The 20906-nt window shown below is 36.9% G+C and overlaps 1 protein-coding gene across 2 annotated transcripts; it reads left to right on the top strand.

Moving 5' to 3' along the window:
* Window positions 1-2873: 2873 nt before the first annotated feature.
* Window positions 2874-17475, top strand: LOC103702837 (kinesin-like protein KIN-5A). 2 transcript variants are annotated; one of them, XM_039124999.1, is made up of 23 exons: window positions 2874-3100; window positions 3475-3686; window positions 3780-3909; window positions 4003-4161; window positions 4251-4724; window positions 4935-5032; window positions 5124-5280; window positions 5370-5439; window positions 5897-5973; window positions 6110-6163; window positions 6254-6334; window positions 6408-6519; window positions 6971-7057; window positions 7146-7321; window positions 7399-7560; window positions 7642-7749; window positions 7832-7993; window positions 8091-8174; window positions 15973-16178; window positions 16288-16389; window positions 16520-16629; window positions 16730-16881; window positions 16977-17475. In XM_039124999.1, exons 2-23 carry the CDS (start codon window positions 3529-3531, stop codon window positions 17196-17198), a joined length of 3141 nt encoding a protein of 1046 aa, XP_038980927.1. In that variant the 5' UTR covers window positions 2874-3100; window positions 3475-3528; the 3' UTR covers window positions 17199-17475. The 2 variants fall into 2 exon arrangements, with proteins under 2 accessions (XP_038980927.1, XP_008783640.2); XM_008785418.3 differs by having other exon boundaries at window positions 2875-3100; window positions 7835-7993.
* The last annotated feature ends 3431 nt before the right edge of the window (window positions 17476-20906 follow it).

The following is a 20906-nucleotide window of genomic DNA, read 5'->3' on the forward strand; positions in this document are numbered from 1 at the left end:
TGACCTAACAAATGAGCTGAATTTGGTTTGGACTATCATTGTCTCCTCATACCGATCAACTTTTGGGTTCAAATAAAATATATGGCTAGAACTACTAGGAAATTCTTAAGCCAAGCATATGTTTTCCTCCAAAAAAAAAAGAAAAAGAACAAGCATATGACATATTCTATTGGCCATTTCACTCAAAAAAGACATTCTATTGGCCATGCAAAAAAGACATTCTATTGGCCATGCAAAATTCACAATGTCCAATTCAATTTAGGGTGAGTAGTTTAAAAGTGGATGATATAGATGTTTGCGGATCTTTGCTGGGCATATGGGTGCAACAATGGAGTGCTATGATGATTGTTCATCATACAATTGTATATAAAAAAACAGTTCTTTTTCATTTACTTCAGCAAATATGCTCTCCTAGAATTTGAAATTCTGCATAAAAATAAGTATCTTCTGAAAAATATGCTATTAATGCTTGCGGCAAAGTGTAATGAAATGTTATGAGTTCCCTTGCAAATGTCATGTATATAAGGTCAAGTTTAATGCAGCCTTCAATTCAAATCATTTGTGCTTGGTTTAAAACTGGCACCTTCCAACTCCAAGGCATGCCAATAAACCAAATCCTACCTGCCACCATCTATCTTCTGAACACTCTTTTCCCTCTCATAACATTGTCCATCTTCTTCACTTGGATCAGGTCTCAATCTACCTTATGCCTGAATTTTAGACCCCAGATCCAACCTTGCTGCTTTGCAAGCCAGGACAGGCCAGGCCAGCATCTTTATTGGGTTAAAGAGTCTAACCCACCTCTCTGTAAAATTCCAACTTTGGATTTTTCCAAGGCACAACCAATAGAGATCTAATAGATTAATTAAAATTCGTTGGTATATATTGTATTAATCTCCCTTTAATTCCGTTTGGTTTGGTCTCCAGCGCGAGGAAATATGGTAGAAGCTCTCATGCAATCATGTGTTTTGGAGTCCCGGGAGATGGTGGACTGCAATTGCGCAGTTGCAGGGGAAAATGAAGGTAAAAAGGGGAAATCTTGCCCTTGATCAAAGGTAAGTCATGAAATATTGCAGGCTTTAATTGCGATGTTGGCTTTGAGCCTTCATCACTACCCCTTCAAAGCTTGCTACATCGTAGCTGAAATGATGATAATAACACATTATCAATATTTCTATCACTATTACCACACCTCTGCAAAAAGGTTTCGAAAAAAAAAAACATTGGCAGGTTCGATCGTCATTTTTATTGTTTAATCTATTAGATTGACTTGTTCATATATGATACTAATCGCAGAAGCGCATCGAGCAAGTACTCTACAAACAAAATTGAGTGCAGAAGAATTGATCCAAGACTTTTTTTTCTTTTTTCTTTTTTAGTAGTTTTAAAGAAAGATAGGGCACAAAGCCTAATCAATCAAGAGTAGATCTAAGTCGTATGTGTCTAATTGAGAGATCAAAATTGGAACATCCATGCCTTGTAGTTTCCATTTTCTTCATTCTAGACCACTAGAACCTCCTACTTTCTCTACATTGCGAGCTGGTTTTCGTTGTACCTTGCTTATGTAATTGTCCTTCTGTTTATCTATTCAAAAAGTCTAGCAGAGAAATTCTATATAGTCATCTTCATAGTGCTGAGAACATGGTAAAAGGAATATCTACCTAGTAATTCTAAGATTTCTCTAGGAAAGGGGAGGTATTTTGATACACTAGTAATAACTGGATCAAAGTAAAGCAAGATTGCACATGACAAGATAGACGGTGTCAAATTATGATATTCGTTTAGAGAGAGAGAGAGAGCATTAGAAAATGGAAGAATGATAAATATCAGGGTGTCAAATTTTACAGAGAGGTGGGTGAAGGAGCAGTCGAGAGAGAGGGTTCGCAATGTCTTACAAACAACCAAAGAAAATGGAAGATAGATGAAGAAAATGGATTCCCCAATAAGAGATATTTCAGCTTCCAGCCATTTCTAATAGTCACAATAATGCATATGTTCTAATAACTTCTTTTGTTAGGGGGGCCAACATTTGAGTTGGATTTGATGTATAAGTAGACCCAGGATTCATCTTCCCCCAATCTAGCTAACTATTCTATTGAACACATCTTTGCTTGTATTTGTTGTTCAATCCTATAAGCAATTAGTAGGAAAATAAACTAAGTAGGGCATGGTGTTTGCACCCCTAAAAGGAGGTCATTTAACCCTAAATCAGTCAATCCCCTAACTTCTACGAATGTTGCATCTCGATCTCTCAAGTCCCTACCGGCAGATTTCAATAACATGTAGGTTCCATCTTCATCATGAATAATGAATGTTTTTTATAGCATTACGTTAACTAAATTCTTCGAAGAACCACAACAACACTCTAAGAACATTCAAACACATGACAGTAAACAAAGAAAACCTTCAGTAACAATCTTATTGATTGAACTCTTATTGCTGTTTGATGTCATATCATATCAGTATGTAGAAGTTCTAACCAATCTTAGTTATCAATTAACTTCAGCCGTCAAATTTATTTCATTGTATAGTTGAATTCGTACTCGGAATTGCCTCCTCCATTTCAAAATAAAAATATCAGCCATTCTCTTGCAATCTCAGGAAACATCCAAGAAAAATGAGTGACCTACTTCCAGGCATCCTCCAAGCAACGGTGTATTTTTATTGTTGCGACCCACAACGTTCGAAACTCATCATATCCCTTTTTCGTACATTTTAAAATGAATAAATTTAAAACGAGGCCCACCTTGGCTCGTTTCTAACGGTCGAATTCGACCAGGGCTGGAACGGCTCCTTCACGCCGTCGTGAGAACGGTCGCCATTTTTAACAACGCTACCTCTTCTTTAATACCTCTTCTTCTGTTTCCTTTTTAAAGTAGCTGCCCCCTCCCCTCTCTCCCAGCGCCTTCTCTGCCCTTTCCTCTCTCTCTCTCTCTCTCTCTCTCTCTATTCGCAGCTCGATTATGAGCTATATGGCAACGAAGATTTCAAATTAGCGATTAAAGAAGTCATTGCCGGCTCCCACCTCTTCTCCTGGCTTTTGGATTCTTCTTTTGGTTCATAGCGCTTCGAATTGGCCATTGCCGGCCGTGCATTGACGGTACGTTGTGCTCTTGCTTTCATCTCTGTCTCTTTCTTCGTTTTATTGTTCCGATCGCCTTCCATCCCCCTTTTCCGCCCATCTTTTTCCGTTTCTTGATCAAAAAATCTTGTTTTTATTTGTCTCCCTTCGAGGACATTTAGAAAGATTTGTGTTTACTAGTATATTCTCGTCTCGAGCTTTTTAAAGATTTTTTGGAGGTTTGGTATCGGTGTCTGTGGATCTTGGTGCATCGGAATGTCTTCCAATCGGTCGAAGAACCATGTTAGGGTTTCTTCCTTGAGCGTCGTAGGGTTCAAGAATCGGGGGTTCTGTTCGGATTTATGGATTTCGGAGTCCGCGATTCTTGAACTATTTTCCTTTTGGTTTTGCAGGTTGGTCCGGGATTTTTGTATTTGTTTTCCTATACTTCTTTGAGTGGTCAAGGAATGGATAGCGTGCAGAGGAAAGGGAGCTTCGTCTCGATGTCCCCCTCTCATACCCCGAGATCCAGTGATAAGTACCGTTCCAGCGACAGCAATGGGAATTCCAACAGCAAGCATGATAGAGATAAGGGGGTTAATATTCAAGTCCTTGTTCGATGTCGGTAAGCATTCAAAAACACACACAAGAAAAAAGGGGTGAATTTTGGCAATTTTGCTCCAATTTATAAGTTGCTTAAATTTTAACATTAATTTAGGCCATTAAGTGAAGATGAGATGAGAGTGAGCACCCCAGCGGTCATAACCTGCAATGAGATTAGGAGAGAAGTTTCTGCCACTCAGAATATTGCCAACAAACAAATTGATAGAACCTTTGTTTTCGACAAGGTGTAAATGCATCCCATAACTTCTATTTTCTTTCAGAGATGGAAATTTATCTGTTGGGTGAAACAAATTATTATCTGCAATAATTCCATGCAGGTCTTTGGCCCAGATTCGCGACAAAAGGATTTGTTTGATCATGCTGTTGTTCCCATTGTGAACGAGGTTGTTGAGGGTTACAATTGCACAATATTTGCCTATGGTCAGACAGGCACCGGAAAAACTTACACAATGGAAGGAGGAGGGAGGAAGGGAAAGGTAATTTTACTACTCTTGCTTACATATTAACTAGCTCAAGTTAAGTTCCTGACACAGGTTGTAATTTTGCTCTTTGGATGGTGTTGTAGAATGGAGAGTTGACGAGCGATGCTGGCGTTATTCCAAGGGCTGTGAGACAAATCTTTGACGTACTTGAGGCGCAGAGTGCTGAATACAGCATGAAAGTCACATTCCTTGAACTATACAATGAGGAGATAACAGATCTTTTAACTCCTGAAGAGTCTAAATTCTCAGATGACAAGTCCAAGAAACCTATAGCTCTCATGGAAGATGGGAAGGGCGGAGTTTTTGTGAGAGGGCTGGAAGAGGAGATGGTTTCTTCTGCAGGTGAAATATATAAGATACTGGATAAAGGGTCAGCAAGAAGGCGCACTGCTGAAACTCTACTTAACAAGCAAAGTAGTCGATCTCACTCCGTATTTTCTATAACAATTCATATTAAGGAGTGCACTCCTGAGGGTGAAGAGATGATCAAATGTGGAAAGCTTAACCTTGTAGATCTTGCTGGTTCTGAGAACATTTCACGCTCAGGTGCTAGAGAGGTGTGTAAACTCTCCCACTTCTTGCTAGTAGGAAAGGATCTGTTTTACGTATTGCATGCAGACCATACTTTCAAATGCATCTTAATCGAAATAATTCTACAAATATTATTATTTAGCTAGCAGCTTAGGACAATGCTTTGAAATGCTTGTCTTGGCAAAATTTACCAATATACTCTTTGAATTCGGTCTTTAAGATCTTTATTATTGCAGGGAAGAGCAAGGGAAGCTGGAGAGATTAATAAAAGCTTGCTTACACTTGGCCGTGTCATTAATACTCTAGTTGAACACTCTGGCCACATTCCATACAGGTGATTCAGAATAAAGATACTCTAATTTATTGTAAGCTTCAAGTTTGATGATACAGTTTTGGCTAAGGTGTTTGAATTTTTGGTTTTGCAGGGATAGCAAATTGACAAGATTATTGAGGGATTCTTTGGGAGGGAAAACAAAAACTTGCATTATAGCCACAATATCACCTTCCATACACTGTCTGGAAGAGACACTGAACACCTTAGACTATGCATACCGTGCTAAGAACATCAAGAATAAGCCAGAGGTGAATTGTTTTTCTTTTATTCGATTTCATTGTTAACAAGAGCTAAATCTCTTCCTTAGACAATAAAATTTGGCTTTCATTGTTCTCAGGTTAATCAGAAGATCATGAAATCTGCACTTATCAAGGATCTATACTCGGAAATCGACCGCCTTAAGCAAGGTAACTCTTCCAGTATTTAATTAAGCTCATATATTTATGCAAAACACACTGATATCTTAAATCAAAGTTTAAAGAAGGTTGTGAATTGCACTCTGAATTTTCTGTAATAGCTCTGAAAATTTGGAGCTGCCTAATACTGATTATAATTATGTGATAATTAAATTTATGTGTGAGTGGGCCTAGTCGATAGTGTTCGGGTCAATCTAAGCTCCCTGAGTTTCAAAAACTAAGAGCCTTAAAAGATGGGAATTTTTACAGCTAGTTGTTGATGCCAATTATCGGTCTGATAATGTATTTTATGCCTGTAGAATAACTTTATGGTAACTACTCCAGGCACTAGAACTTGCCAACTCAAGTTCCTTTAATTCTTAAAATGCAACAAAATTCTAGAAATTGTGTGTATTATGATGATACAGGTGTTCTTTATCTTACAAGTTTGCTTCTGTTCTTTGAGCAGAGGTATATGCTGCAAGAGAGAAGAATGGAGTATACATTCCACGGGACCGCTATTTGCTTGAAGAAACTGAGAAAAAGGTAGCAACACCCCCCCCCCCCCCCCCCCCCCCCCCCCCCCCCCCGGGGTCTGTGGCGCTCTCTCTCTCTCTCTCTCTCTGAAGACATTTTTCTTGATGATGATGATGTAGACCAATCATTTTTCATATATTTTCAGGCCATGACAGAGAAATTGGAGCGCATGGAACTTGATTTGGAATCCAAGGATAAGGTAGGTTGTTTGGTCATTTGCGTGCATATATATATATATATAGCTATATGTTGTAAGTGGTTTGACTCTGGAACTATATTATGTTAACAGCAACTGGTTGAGCTTCATGACCTTCACAATTCTCAGAAAGTATTGAGTATAGAATTACGTGACAAGCTTGAGAAGACTGAAGTAAGGTCCATGCTCAACCTTCAATTAATATCTATTAGTGCTCGCTAGTAACCTCATCCTTTTGTCCTTGTAGAGAAAGCTGGAGGACACCGAACATGCATTGTCTGATATAGAACAAAGATATAGACAAGCAATCTTCACTATTAAAGAAAAGGAATACTTGATATCTAATCTCCTAAAATCAGGTGAGCAAAGGACTACCATATTCTCATCAAGAGCCTGTCACTTGTACAATATTGGAAATTTCTTTAAAAAAAATAAAAAGTCTTTGTTTTACACACCAAGAGATGCCTTTTCGATAATTTTTCAATAGCATCTGGGATTTGAATCAAGTCAATATCCTTTTCTATTGTATTATCTAGACATGCTTTTCATAAAGACGGGCTTGTTTGAGTTCTTATGTGTAAGATGTGTGCATCAGATGTTCCCCCTTCAGGATGACATTCGTATCTATGTCTATCTGATATGGTTTCTGCATGTTGTGTATTGTTTTTTCCCTCTTGAAAGGATCTTTCTTTTAATAGTGAGAGTTCTCAGATGACAATACATTCCTATCATGTTCTCTTAATCTAGAAGTGTCTTTTTCTGATGTAAGTGCTCAGACAATCATACATTTAATTTCCCTTTTACTTTCAGAGAAAGCCCTTGTTGATCGTGCTTGTGATCTTCGATTAGAGCTAGAGAATGCAGCAGCAGATGTATCTGGCTTGTTTTCAAAAATTGGTCAGTGTCTATTTATTGAAGAATTCAGCATTAACTGTGCAACAAGGTGTTATTGTCACTGCTGATGCTACTATCTGTGGTTTTTCAGAACGCAAAGACAAGATAGAAGATGCAAACAAAAATCTTGTCCATCAATTCCATGCTCACTTGACTCAACAGCTGGATCTTTTGCAGAGGACTGTCTCAGATTCTGTCATGCAACAGGAGAATCAGCTGAAAGAGATGGAAGAAGGCATGCAATTATTTGTCTCTAAAAAGGCCGAGGTACATCAATGGAAATATCTTGAAACAACTAATTCAGCTTTTGCATAGGAATTGACCTTCAATGCTTTATTTTATAGGCTACTAGAGAGCTCCAAGGGTGTGTAGGAAAACTGAGAGAGATGTATGGTTTTGGGATCAGATCATTGGATGATTTAGCAGGTGAACTAGATGAAAATTCTCAATCAACTTTTGGAAAACTGAATTCACAAGTCATTGCACACTCTTCTGCTCTTGAGGACGTAAGTATAAAGTTTCTCCTTGAAAATGAATCTTTTATTTAATTATCACCCTCTCAAGTATTGATTCTGTCCATTGTGCAGTGTTTCCAAGGTATTGCATTGGAGGCTGACAAGTTACTCAATGAACTTCAAAGTAGCCTATTTAAACAAGAGGAAAAGCTAAGTGTATTTGCAGAGCAGCAGCGAGAGGTTGGTAGCTGCTATATAACCATGGTTCAGATGTTGCATTTTATTACCTGGGATTGATTCTCTCTAATTAAGTCACCAATAGCAGGGATTAGTCAGAGCCGTAGAGACAACAAGGTCTATTTCAAATATCACCACAAATTTCTTCCTAACTCTAGATGTTCATGCATCCAAACTAAACAAGATTCTGGAAGAATCACAAGCTGTCCATGATCAGAAACTTTTTGAGCTTGAAAAGAAATTTGAGGTGATTATTTTTCAGATTCTAAACTAGTTAGCTGCCTGTTAAATACAAAATGAGTTATTATGCCTTTATTTTTATCTACTTTGTGTTGTTTTTGCAGGAATGTGCTGCTACTGAAGAAAAGCAGCTGCTAGAAAAGGTGGCAGAAATGCTAGCAAGTTCAAATACCAGAAAGAAAAAGCTGGTATGCCAACACCTTTTTCTTAACAATGTCAATTACTAGGCTTACTTTTTCTGTGTTCCTAAATCTTTTCCAATGAAATGCGATGTGAAATACTTTGTTTCTCAATAATGTATTGCTGGGAACCTGTTTCATGATGGTTCTCGTTATCACTTAATCGTTTGTATCCTTCGAACTTTGAGATTCTATAAGTTAACTTTCTTTTATTAAAAAATAAATAAACAATAGTACATAAAAAAATAAATATGCAAGAAATTGTCTGAAATGTAAATATTTCTAGTAGATTCAAAGTTGCATTAGATATGAAAGGATCTTTGATATTATTGTTTTACATTGACACATCGTCTTGGGAGATCGCTAAAAAACCCACCGAATTTAATAAAGGGCGGTGCATACCTTTGATAAAGGACAATTATTGACCTCATATACTCAAGGAATTAGGGGGACTTATCATGTATACAGATTACCATTATATGCACTTCAAATATGATTAGTGAAAACTAGCATCCCATGCCTTTGGAATCTCGTTAGATGTTTTAAATTTCTAGACCTTGCATTTCTAGATGCACTTTCCCTAGTGTGTAAAATAATTATGTACATACATACAGACAGACAGATTGCCAATACTTACATGAATACATATTTTTTATGTTCATGCATATGCATATTCTCCAAAAACACTATCCAGATCTATTGTGTTAGATCATTTCCTTTCTAGGTTTGTTTTCTAGAAGTTTTCCCATATCCAAAGATGTTTGCCCCTTCAACATAAAACTACATGTCACTTCTTTACCTTGTCTCTTTTGTATGGTTGGGCATTTTTGGTTAAGGTTTATCTTTTGATCTTAGAGAACATTTTGATTAAACCTTGAATTTAGGCACAAGTTGGCAAATTCTAAACGGTAATACCAAATGACTCTTTGATTCGGTCAGACATAGTTTATATTAAATTCAAGGAGCATTAAAGTTGTATCCTTGTTATTGGGCGTCTTGTGCCACCGAGGTCTAAATTCTTGGATTTCTTGGATGTCTTGATTAGAACTTTGATTGAATTATTTATTTTGTTTGAATTAATACTTCAATAAAATAAAAAAATATACTTGTATCAAAAAGAAAGGATGGCTCATGGCACGAGACTCCTGTCGCTATGGAGTTTCATAAGGGTCAGATGTATGCAGTCCCATCCCCGCATGCAGAGAGCTATTTTCGTGTTTCGAACCCATGACACTTAGGTCATAATGAAGCAACCTTATCATTGTCCCCAAGCTCATCTTCTACACTATCAAAGAAATCATAAAAAATGATGAATTTTAGAAAGAAATGATGGAAGCATTAAAATGAATTAAATAGTTTTGAGCTTGAGATCAACCTTTTGGTTAAATTGGTGGCACATAGTGTTTTCTTTTGATGGCCTAGCTTGCTTTCATACTCTTTGACATTATGTTCTAGCAGTTTTTTATATGTATAAGTATTTGCTATGCATGTAGGTCATAAATTAAGTTTTTGATTGGGAAAGTAATGGCTATTGGATTCTTGTATGTGAATGCTCCAACTTATTTTGGATTAGTATTTCAAATGTTATACCAAGTGTCCACACATCAATCTAATACTACACTTTCAGAGAAGAGAGATATATTAATAATTGATAAAATTTATAGTTACTTTTTGATGGTTTGCTATAATTAGAAATTGACTATAAATGTTGAATAGCTTTGTCAGACCATCCCTGCAAAAGTAAATAGGGAAGAGATGTATTAATAATTGATAAAAATTATAGTTACTTTTTGGTGGTTTGCTATAATTAGAAATTGACTATAAATGTTGAATAGATTTGTCAGACCATCCCTGCAAGAGTTAGGAAAGATGGACTCTTAGGGGTGCAAGATGTTGACATCCTCCGTAACTAGCTCCATTTTTAAATATTTTTTCCTTACTTTTGGCATACTAAATTTAGTAGGATGGCTCTTTTGGCTGTTACAAGGTATTGTGCATTGTGGACTGAGTTGGTGATTGTTGGGCCTTTCCTCTACCATCTGGTTTCCCTAATGAGGCTAAGGTGGTCATGAAAGTCTATAGTCTGTAAGTCTGTACAATGTAGCCATTTGGGCCATATCAATATACCAACTTGTGTTAGGCTGTCATACAAGAGTTCTTCCCCATAGTTTTTAATTGTTGTTATTTTTAATTTCTAAACAAAGGGTTCTAACCAAGGTTAGCTAAAATAGTTACCAGGGCCCATACCAATCAGGTGTGGTACCGGTTTGGTGTGGTACCGATTTGGTATTGTATCGATACATGGTATGTGCTGGCATCGATCATCAAATTAGAATGCCTTTTTTTTAGTTTTTTCAATTTTTTTATCATTTAATCAAATGTAATAATATTTTTTGTTTTCTAAATGATTTAAACCCTAAGTTGATATTTTTTATGTCTTTTGATATTTTTGTTGCAGTTAAAATCTTAATTTGATGTTTTTATCATCTGATACCCCTTGAATCGTACTTCTTAACCCTAAATAGACATAATTATATAATAAAATATAATTAAAGTAAATCAAGTAGTATATTTGTTAAAAACAATAATGAAATACAAAACATATAATCAATTGGATATATTTAAAATACAACATACATACGACATCTAAAATCTGGTAGAGAGTCGATGTCTCTCGTAGATGTCGAGATCATTAACGTAATCACGGGCACATTAGAGCACCCGTCTAACCACAGAGTGTCATAGTCTTATATCTAATCCCATAAGGTACACGCCTTGGATCATAACTGGTCTTAGATTTCTCGTTGAAGCTTCAGCTCTAGCAACTATCATCTATCTGATAATGTAGTTGGAGGGGCGTTTGCAGGCAATAAAATCCAACCCATGAGCTTCAGACCCACCGTATCTGTATCTATATGGGTTGTAAGATTTCTCGTTGAAGCTTCGGCTCTAGCAACTATCATCTATCTGATAATGTAGTTGGAGGGGCGTATGCAGGCAATAAAATCCAACCCATGAGCTTTAGACCCACCGTATCTGTATCTATATGGGTTGTAAGATTCGACATGCAATTTGAAATCTTATACATCTAGAGATCCTACTCTACGTACGAGGTCATATGCAGTTGTATCTTATCCTTCTGAAGGACCTCGAGGAGCCCATCTCTTGCATGCAATCATATCCTCACGAACTCTACTAACTTGTGCACTATGATTTATAGAGATATGATCAAGAGATGCTTAAACAAGGCTACCATACTACCCAATCTATTCAATTAAGAGGGCATCGTCCATCCTCCTAGCATAACCACGCAAAACAGGGTAGCCCATCTCCTGCATGCAATCATATCCTCACGAACTCTAATAACTTGTGCACTATGATTTATAGAGATATGATCAAGAGATGCTTAAATAAGGCTACCACGCTACCCAATCTATTCAATTAAGAGGGCATCATCCATCCTCCTAGCATAACCACGCAAAACAGGGCACGGAGAAAAAAGCAGGTAGTTGCCCGGTGCAGCTTGAAAGGAAGATGAAAGGTAGCTATACAACCCTATTGGAGAGAGTACAAGAGTCAGTTTATTTAAATTCGGAGACCAAGGAGAGCAACAATGATAATTTTGATGATCATGGCTAGAAAGGGAGTGGAGGATATAAGACCACCATTTATAAGATACAATCTTAGAGTGGTCTTCGATTCACCAGTGAATCCCAGTTTATGCATGCCACACAGGATAGGGGATCATAGTGCACAAGCTCGTAGAGCTAATGAAAATACGAGCGTATATAGGAGACAAACTCTTCGAGATTGTTCAAGAGGATATGATGTAGCTATAGATAATCTCGTATGTGGAGTAAGATCCCTGCACGTATCAGCTTTTGAAACGTACGTTGGAACCTATTATCTACATCCACATGCAGCCTACAATCTATATGGATACAGATATGGTGCATCTGAGGCTTCGTCTTTTAGTGGCTACTATCCTACATAACCTGAAGCAGCTTATGGGTCGAATTTTGCTACTGGAATATTCAGATGGCCCCCCTCATAGCTGTATTATCAGACAAATAATATTTTCTAGAGCCAGAGCTTCAATAAGAGATTCGAGACTAGTTATGACCCAAAGTGCGTACCTTATGGGATTAGCATCTAAGGCTTCGTCTTTTAGTGGCTACTATACATAACCTGAAGCAGTTTATGGGTCGAATTTTGCTATTGGAATATTCAGATGGCCCCTTCACAGCTGTATTATCAGACAAATAATATTTTTTAAAGCCATAGCTTCAATAAAAGATTCGAGACTAGTTATGACCCAAAGTGCGTACCTTATGGGATTAGCATATAGGATACAACGCCTTGTGGTTGGAAGGATGGTCTGATGTGCCCTCTACGAGAGACATCGACACTCCACCAGACTTTACATATCGGTATGTATGTTGCACTTTAAATACATCTATTTGATTGTATGTTTTGTATTTCACTGATTTTCTTTACAAATATACTACTTGACTACTTTAATTGCATTTCATGATATAATTATGGTCTATTTAGAATCAAGAGACATCATTTAAGGTGTATCGGATGATAAAAATATCAAATTAAAATTAAAATCATTCAAAAACTAAAAAAAGTTGATTACATTAGATTAAATGTTAAAAAATTTAAAAAAAAATGTAAAAGATAGGAATGCCGACAGACCGGCACGCCAACGTACCATGTGTCGATGTTACTCTATGAGAGACATCGACAATCCACCAGACTTTAAATATCGGTATGTATGTTGTACTTTAAATACATCTATTTGATTGTATGTTTTGTATTTCACTGATTTTCTTTATAAATATACTACTTGATCTACTCTAATTGCATTTTGTGATATAATTATGGTCTATTTAGAATCAAGAAGCATCATTTAAGGTGTATCGGATGATAAAAATATCAAATTAGGATTAAAATCTTTCAAAAACTACATAAAGTTGATTACATTAGATTAAATGCTAAAAAATTAAAAAAAAAATGTAAAAGATAGGAATGCCGACAGACCGGCACGCCAATGCATACTATGTGTTGATACATTACCACCTCGGGTTCCGGTATCGATACGTTATCAAGAAGCATCATTTAAGGTGTATCGGATGATAAAAATATCAAATTAGGATTAAAATCTTTCAAAAACTACATAAAGTTGATTACATTAGATTAAATGTTAAAAAATTTAAAAAAAATGTAAAAGATAGGAATGCCGACAGACCGGCACGCCAATGCATACTATGTGTTGATACATTACCACCTCGGGTTCCGGTATCGATACGTTATCAAGAAGCATCATTTAAGGTGTATCGGATGATAAAAATATCAAATTAGGATTAAAATCTTTCAAAAACTACATAAAGTTGATTACATTAGATTTTATGTTAAAAAATTAAAAAAAAATGTAAAAGATAGGAATGACGACAGACCGGCACGCCAATGCATACTATGTGTTGATACATTACCACCTCGGGTTCCGGTATCGATACGTTATCAAGAAGCATCACTTAAGGTGTATCGGATGAATAAAAATATCAAATTAGGATTAAAATCATTCAAAAACTAAAAAAAGTTGATTACATTAGATTAAATGTTAAAAAATTAAAAAAAATAAAAAATGTAAAAGATAGGATTGCCGACAGACTGGCACGCCGATGCATACCATGTGTCGATATGTTACCACCTCAGGTTCCGGTATCGATTTAGCCAACCTTGACTCTTATATTTCTTCAAAAATCTGTCTTGTTATGTCTTAATTTAGCCTTTCTAAATTTGTGCAAAGCTAAACTAGTTAATCCTAATAGCTAGAATTTCTAAACGGATTTTTATCATCTTCTGATATTAGTTAAGATATCTTCTTAGAGCTCTTTTTCTATTTTTTGAAGCATTGATATCTAAAATGACATTGCTCTTGTTTTAACTATTACAATCACTAGTGTCGGCCCTTAGAAATACTGCAGTTGAATCATAAATGGATATCCCTGATAATAATCTTCATATTTGAAACAGAGATGACCTCTTTTTTGGTTTCCTATGTGCCATCGGCACTATTATTTTGTAGAGGCAAAAACCCCAGAATCTCTTGCATGAATGTGAGCCAAGTGTTGAAGTGCTCCTTCATGAGATAATTTGCTTATAATCAGTATGCATTGCATGTAAAATACCCTACACACTATCTAACAACATATAGAATGGCATGTATTTCTATGTAGATTAAATAAGCTGGCCCTGGATCACCATGAACAAGCACCAATGAAATAAGGAATAAGAGGTGGAAGAGAAGAAATTATATAGGAAATAGAGTTATTTTTAAGGGAAAATATGAAGCCCAAGAAACAAACTCTCTCAACACCTGACTTCTCTCGCCTAAAAAGCAAAGACACTACATGATCTCTCTCCTCCTAGTCTCCTCGCTCTCGATGGGACACCTCCCCAATCTCATGTCCCTTTTTAAAGCTGAGGTCGCTAGCCTCTCCTACTCTAAGAATAATACAAACTCCACACTGTGTCCTATTCTAGACTCTACCAACCGGCAACCTTATTGGACTGGGTTCCCTCCAAATTTAAAACACTTAAAGATCTTTTCCATCTCAAACTTGCATCCTCTTCCAAACAAGATAATAAGACCACCTAACTTCATTAATCACTAAAAGACAAACTATGTCAACTAGAAAACTAGGATAAACTTGGAATAGAATCCTAGTATAAGCATGACAAGCAATGGTACCAAAATTGCATGTCATCCTTGAACAGTGAAATTGTATGTTGGCAAGATTCATTTCACAGGATAATCTCACTCGAGCTTGGTGTAACTCGTGAGAGCTTGGAAAACACACCACCTGAGTCTACTTAATCAACATAGTCATGTGCTTCCCCTTGTATAAGACCTTAAAATGAATCCACAAGGTATGGATCACCATGAAAATGAATCACAATGCGTATATTCTTCTCCTTGTATGAGACCTTAAAATGTATTCAGCTTTATTCAAAATAGAAGCCACCCAATTGAATCATGAATATATTTTGGTGATCTGGTAGTTGGTTTTGGGTTGGACTGACATCTTAATATTACTCTCATACACTTCATAGAGGTGCGAGCTGCCCTCCAGAGCTAATGTGTGGTGTAACATATGCTCATCTCAGCAGTCATCCTCTCATGTAGTTCATTGCTTGCTTGCTTTGCCATTAACACAAATTTCCTGGTATTTGCAGCATGTTACAGTGTGTAAACTTATCCTGTTATGTAGAACCTTGCCAACATTTATTCCTCACTAATAAAATGAATCAGAGGTGTGGCATCAGGCAGTCCATTACCCTGAAAGGATTTGATGCATCCTGACAAGGAAACACAATAGCTCAAAGAACAAGTTTAATTTTGTAGGGGGTGCCTTGGATGCCTTGTTACCTTTTCTTTTTGACATCCTGTACATGAGAAGAAATTTACCATCAAGTAGGTATGGAGTGGCTACTAATATCAAATCCCAACATTTTTGAGATATTGCAAACCTCCTTTTAGGATACTGCAGTATTTTATTTTCATATATGTCAGTTGAAGAATCTAATTCAAACTCAAATACAGTACCATCTTGAAGTAGGTTACTCCCTTACTCCATAATATGTACCCCATATATTATACTCTTTTCAATTATTTCTAGGTTCAGCTTCAATTTATGCTGCAGTAACCTTCAGCATTGTGCAGCTGTGTTTTAGATACATAAGATTTGTTTCAAAGGCATCTCATCCTTAAAATCTGAACTGTGCTATTGTTGCTTAGGTTCAAGAAGCAATTGGTGGTCTCTGTCAGAGTAATTGCGATAGAACCAATAATCTACGGAAGGAAATGGCCATGGCTCATGATTTTGCTTCATCTGTTAAGGAACAATGGATGGTTTACATGGAAGATACTGAAAACCACTATCTTGAGGATGCTGCTTCTGTTGAAAGTGGACGATCTGTCTTGGAAGAAGGGTTGCATCATTGGTCAGTATGACTGCCAGCTTCTATCAGTCTTTTATTGCGACATTAGCTTATTATTTTTCATGTTGCTGGTGTGAGTTCTACAACACTATCTGACTTATGAAATATGCAGCATGTCAAAGGCAAGAATTAGCTCACAACAATGGAGAGATGCTAAACATTCCCTGCAAAGCATAGGAAAAACCAACGTAGCATCAATAGATTCCCTTGTCAGGTAATTGAATTTAATCATTTTCAAAATCCAAATTTGAATAGGCAGCGATATAGCACCAGTGTATTATATGATCAAGTATTTTGCATATGTAATTTTGGCACATCAAAATCTATCTCTTTGGTATTTATAGGAGCGTTATGGAAGCCAATCAGCTACTACGTGCCAAGTTGTCTTCTACTGCCTCTACTGCTCTCCAAGATGTTGATGTCGCAAACAAGGGTCTCCTTTCCTCCATTGATGGTGAGATTTTATTTGCACCTACTATTCTTATTTCTGAAACATCAATTCAGATAAACACAGGTATTGTGTTCTGGACTGAACATGCATACTCTTTCTGCAGGTTTACTGAAACTTGACCATGATGCACATGAGAGCATTGATTCCTTAATCATTCCATGTCTTGGCGAGTTGAGAGAACTGACGAGTGGACACCATCGCAAGACTTTGGAGATCACAGAAAATGCAGGGAGGTGTCTGGAAGAAGAGTATCTGGTAAGCATGTGCTAAGAGAGATAATCGCCTCTTGGTTTGAAAATTCCAATGTACTATCTTGGTGTTCATTGCATCTCTGTTTGCAATTTGACCAGGTGGATGAACCAACTTGTTCAACACCAAGGATACGGGTAATCGGTTTGCCTAGTGTGAAATCCATTGAGGAGCTGAGAACACCAGCATTTGAAGAGCTACTGATGTTATTTTGGGAGGCAAAGTCAGATTCCAAGCAAATAAATGGAGATATAAAGCATTTTTCTGAGGCACACGAGTTTCAATCGCAGGCTCCAAGGCTTCCCCTTACCACAATAAATTAAGATTCAGGAGTTAAAATAGTTATATTGGATATAGTTCTCTGTACAGAATAGATGCTAGTCTATAAGTTTGTAAGCATCTTATCCATTCCTTATATCATTTGTTGAGGAATTATCTGATACGTGATATAGGTAGATTATGTATGATTCAAATTATTGTTTATTTTTGGTATACCAAGACAGATTAAGTTTTTGGGATTTTCCTTTTTCAGCTAAAACAGGCAGAGACCTGTAAACAAATGTGTTCTGTGGTATGTGTTTTGTTGAAGAATTTGTGTCACAAGTGCTTTGTGTTGCCTGTTTTATCGAATTACTTGAGGCTATTTCAAGGTTTAAGTTTATTTAATATCCAAAGGGATGTTAAATGGTGTTTTTCAGTACAAGTGCTTTGTGTTGCCTGTTTTCTTGAATTACTTCAGCCTGTTTTCTTTGATTTTTTGAGTTTTTATATAGACCATCATGATGTGTTGGAATTTGCGCAGCACACAAGTCTTACATAATTCTTGAATAATTTTTGAATTTTTTTTGTGAACAGAATTTCTAGACCAGCTTCAAAGTTCTCAATAAAATGTTCCAGTGAAATCTGAGGTAACGGATATAACAATTTTTGTTTCAAGAAAGTCTTATCTACGGTGCCAATCATGTGGTTCGGATTCAAATGCAGAACACCCAAGGATTTTTGCTGCTTGTGTTCGTGGTCCTTTGAGGGGACCTTTGGAGACATGATTGTTTCAGGACTTAGAATTATTGCAATGGAGGCAAATAGTATAAACCTTGTATTGGTTTCTATCTGCTTAGATCCAAAACCTGGACGACTGCCCAGAAGAAATAAGTTATGGCCATCCATCTAAGCATCTCTTTGTTGTCAGCGAGCCTGCACTTGCTTTTGCTATTGTTGAAGGGAAGGGTCATGAGGGGATGCCACTAAACCCTTCTGTTACCAGCCCAAAATAATCAATCTATGGGGCTCACCTACATAAATCTTGTTGAATGGTGCACAGTGAACATTAAACTTATTGAGTGCCCCGAAATATCGGACGCACCTTTAAATATTTCATCAATTAATAGAACTAAAGTATCCAATTCATCTTAATCAGTCGTGATTCATTAACTACTGCTTCTTCTTGAATGAATCATGGGCATTGCATCTCGAACGCAATATTTGATGTGAAAAAAACTGATGAAAATATCCGCTCCTAAAAGAAAAATGATGACAAGAAGGAGAAAAAGAATATGTGAATGCAATCGGTATGAATCTCCGGATCTATGCTTATTTTCAACTCTCCGTCATCAAAAGCGGTTTCCAACCGCCATGAAAATCTCGAGGAGATTTCCCTATGTCAATTGTCAATTTTTGGTGACATTGTCATCATGAAAGCTTTCCCAAGGTGATGGCCCAAAACGAGCTAACGCGACTTTTTTGGGACCTTTGTCTCTATCTGAACTGTGATGCCAGGAGCTAATGAGATTACTTTAGTGAAATTAAAAAGCCGGTGCTGCCGGTGCGAGATGGCAAGGATGCTGGAGAAAATTTGAGTGCAATATTTATCTGAAAAATATCTGCAATCATGAAAACAAATGCATTATCTAAATGATGGCCAACTTCTTAAATGGGCTTAGGCTTGGACATGAATGGGCCAGCCTCTAATAAACAGGGTTAATTTGACACCTAAGGAAGAGAAGAGCAGTGCATATATATGCATGAGATCATATAGGGGCAATGATCCCTTGCAATATAATATTGGAAACCGTCATTCCTTTCTAGGCACTAAAATAAATGAGAGGGCATGCTGCAAATTGGATGCTGAGGGGTTAAGGAAAATTAGTACTCAATGAAAACTTTAAACATATATGAATAATCCGAATATCATATATATAAAGTAGTAGAAATATGAACGTATACCTTCTGCCATAGTGAATGTCTTTTGTCTTTTAAGCTCTAGCATTGAAGTCCCGATCAATATAACTCGGCAAGAATACTTTAGTGAGAAAAGGGACTTCTGATCTTTTTCTAACCTTATGGGACGTACTAATGGATGTACACTGTACAGATACGTTGATTTTGGTTAACTCTACAACTACATTATAATGATGTTTATCCAACTCTTCAGTTTATCAAGAAAACTGTACATGAATATGGTGTGGGGGCCACCTTAAGGGATAATTATCAATTAAAGTTTACACTTAAGACTTCGAGGCATTCTCATCGGTCCAAGTTTAGTTCTCTTATTGGCTTGTGTGCACTTTACTTCCCTTCCCTTTTTCTTTGTTAAGGGAAACTTTCTTTTCTTTTCTTTTCTTTGTGCCACCGACGATTTTTAACTATGTCTTCAATTAGCTGGCATAATCTGTTTAAAGACCTGTGGACCAGTAGCAGTGAGACCAAAAATGATTTGACCTGCAACATCTCATGATCAATTTCTTAGTCTGCATGCGTTTTTTAGCTGGCATCTTCCTTAAAGTCTAGTCTGCCCATATGTGGATATAACTATTAGCTTTCATTAGGTAGAACGGGGAAGACTTTGTGGGCAAGCCCCACCCACCTGCCATGAATCCACCACCCTAAAGTTTAGTGGGAGAGAAAGATGTTACCATTCTCAATTCCCCCAACAACCATGGGTCCAATAGAGAAGGGATTTAATGTTCTGCTGTCACACTTGATAAGGAAGTCTGTGAGTGTATATGAGAGGATCCAGCCTTGTAGATCGAGAGCCGCACCTTATTCTTTGTCAGTGAGTTGGCAAAGGGATTGGAATGGAGGAAAACATTTCAGACACACAAAATACTTGTTTGTCTTGTTCGAACCTAGCAGGATAAACTGGGTAAAGTTGAGACTGAGGTTGAGGAAGAAAGAAGCAGAATAAAATACTGGGGAGTGCCATTCTTTTCTAAGCTCTAAAATAAAAGGAGGAGTGTGGAGAGGAGCTAAAATGAATCGTTCACATGGGAGGTCGAGGAGTTAGAATCATGTTGCAAGTTTGGATCAGTACTCGAAGCACTTCTTTAATGGGCAGCTTTTTTATTTCTTGGATTCTGTGAAGCTTAGTAGCATTCAGTTTATCGTAGTTTTTGGCAACTCATTTTGTTAAAATTTCCACTGACCATTTTTCTTACTACCCATCTCTTAAATTAACTGGCATTTACCTTAAAGCTTAGGTGGTGCAAATTGGGATTTTTAGGGGCTAAGAAATTTAGTATTGAAAGCATTGTATTTATTAGCAAGCATTGTAATCTTTGTTTGGTTAGTTGCCATGTGTGTATGCTTAGTAACTGTTGAGCAGCAGTTTTATTTTCGAGCCCTTGGTATAGCCCTTGGATTATCTAAGTGTTCATGAAGAGGAAGCTCAAATGCGTACGGACTGATGATTGAATCAAGAACGCCTAGAATGTAAATATTAATCATAAAATGGCAGTCAAACCAAGGAAGGTTTTCTCTAATAACATCAAACTGATTAATTTCTTAATGTGTATTTGTTCACTTAGCTGGCTGACATGTACCTTCAAATTTAGTCTAACCTATTTGGATATAACCATTGGCTTCCATTAATTAGATAGTGTCAAACTGGGAAGTCCCATCCACCTGCTACGAATCCAACCATGTGGTTGGAGAATCCAACCATGTGTTTGGTGTTGATATGTGAGGCAAAAGGATTGGAATATAGGACAACTTGTCAGAAATAATACTCAAAACCTAATGAAAGATTTTTTTTT

The sequence above is a fragment of the Phoenix dactylifera genome, chromosome 3, assembly GCF_009389715.1.
Source record: "Phoenix dactylifera cultivar Barhee BC4 chromosome 3, palm_55x_up_171113_PBpolish2nd_filt_p, whole genome shotgun sequence".
Classification (NCBI taxonomy): Eukaryota; Viridiplantae; Streptophyta; class Magnoliopsida; order Arecales; family Arecaceae; genus Phoenix; species Phoenix dactylifera.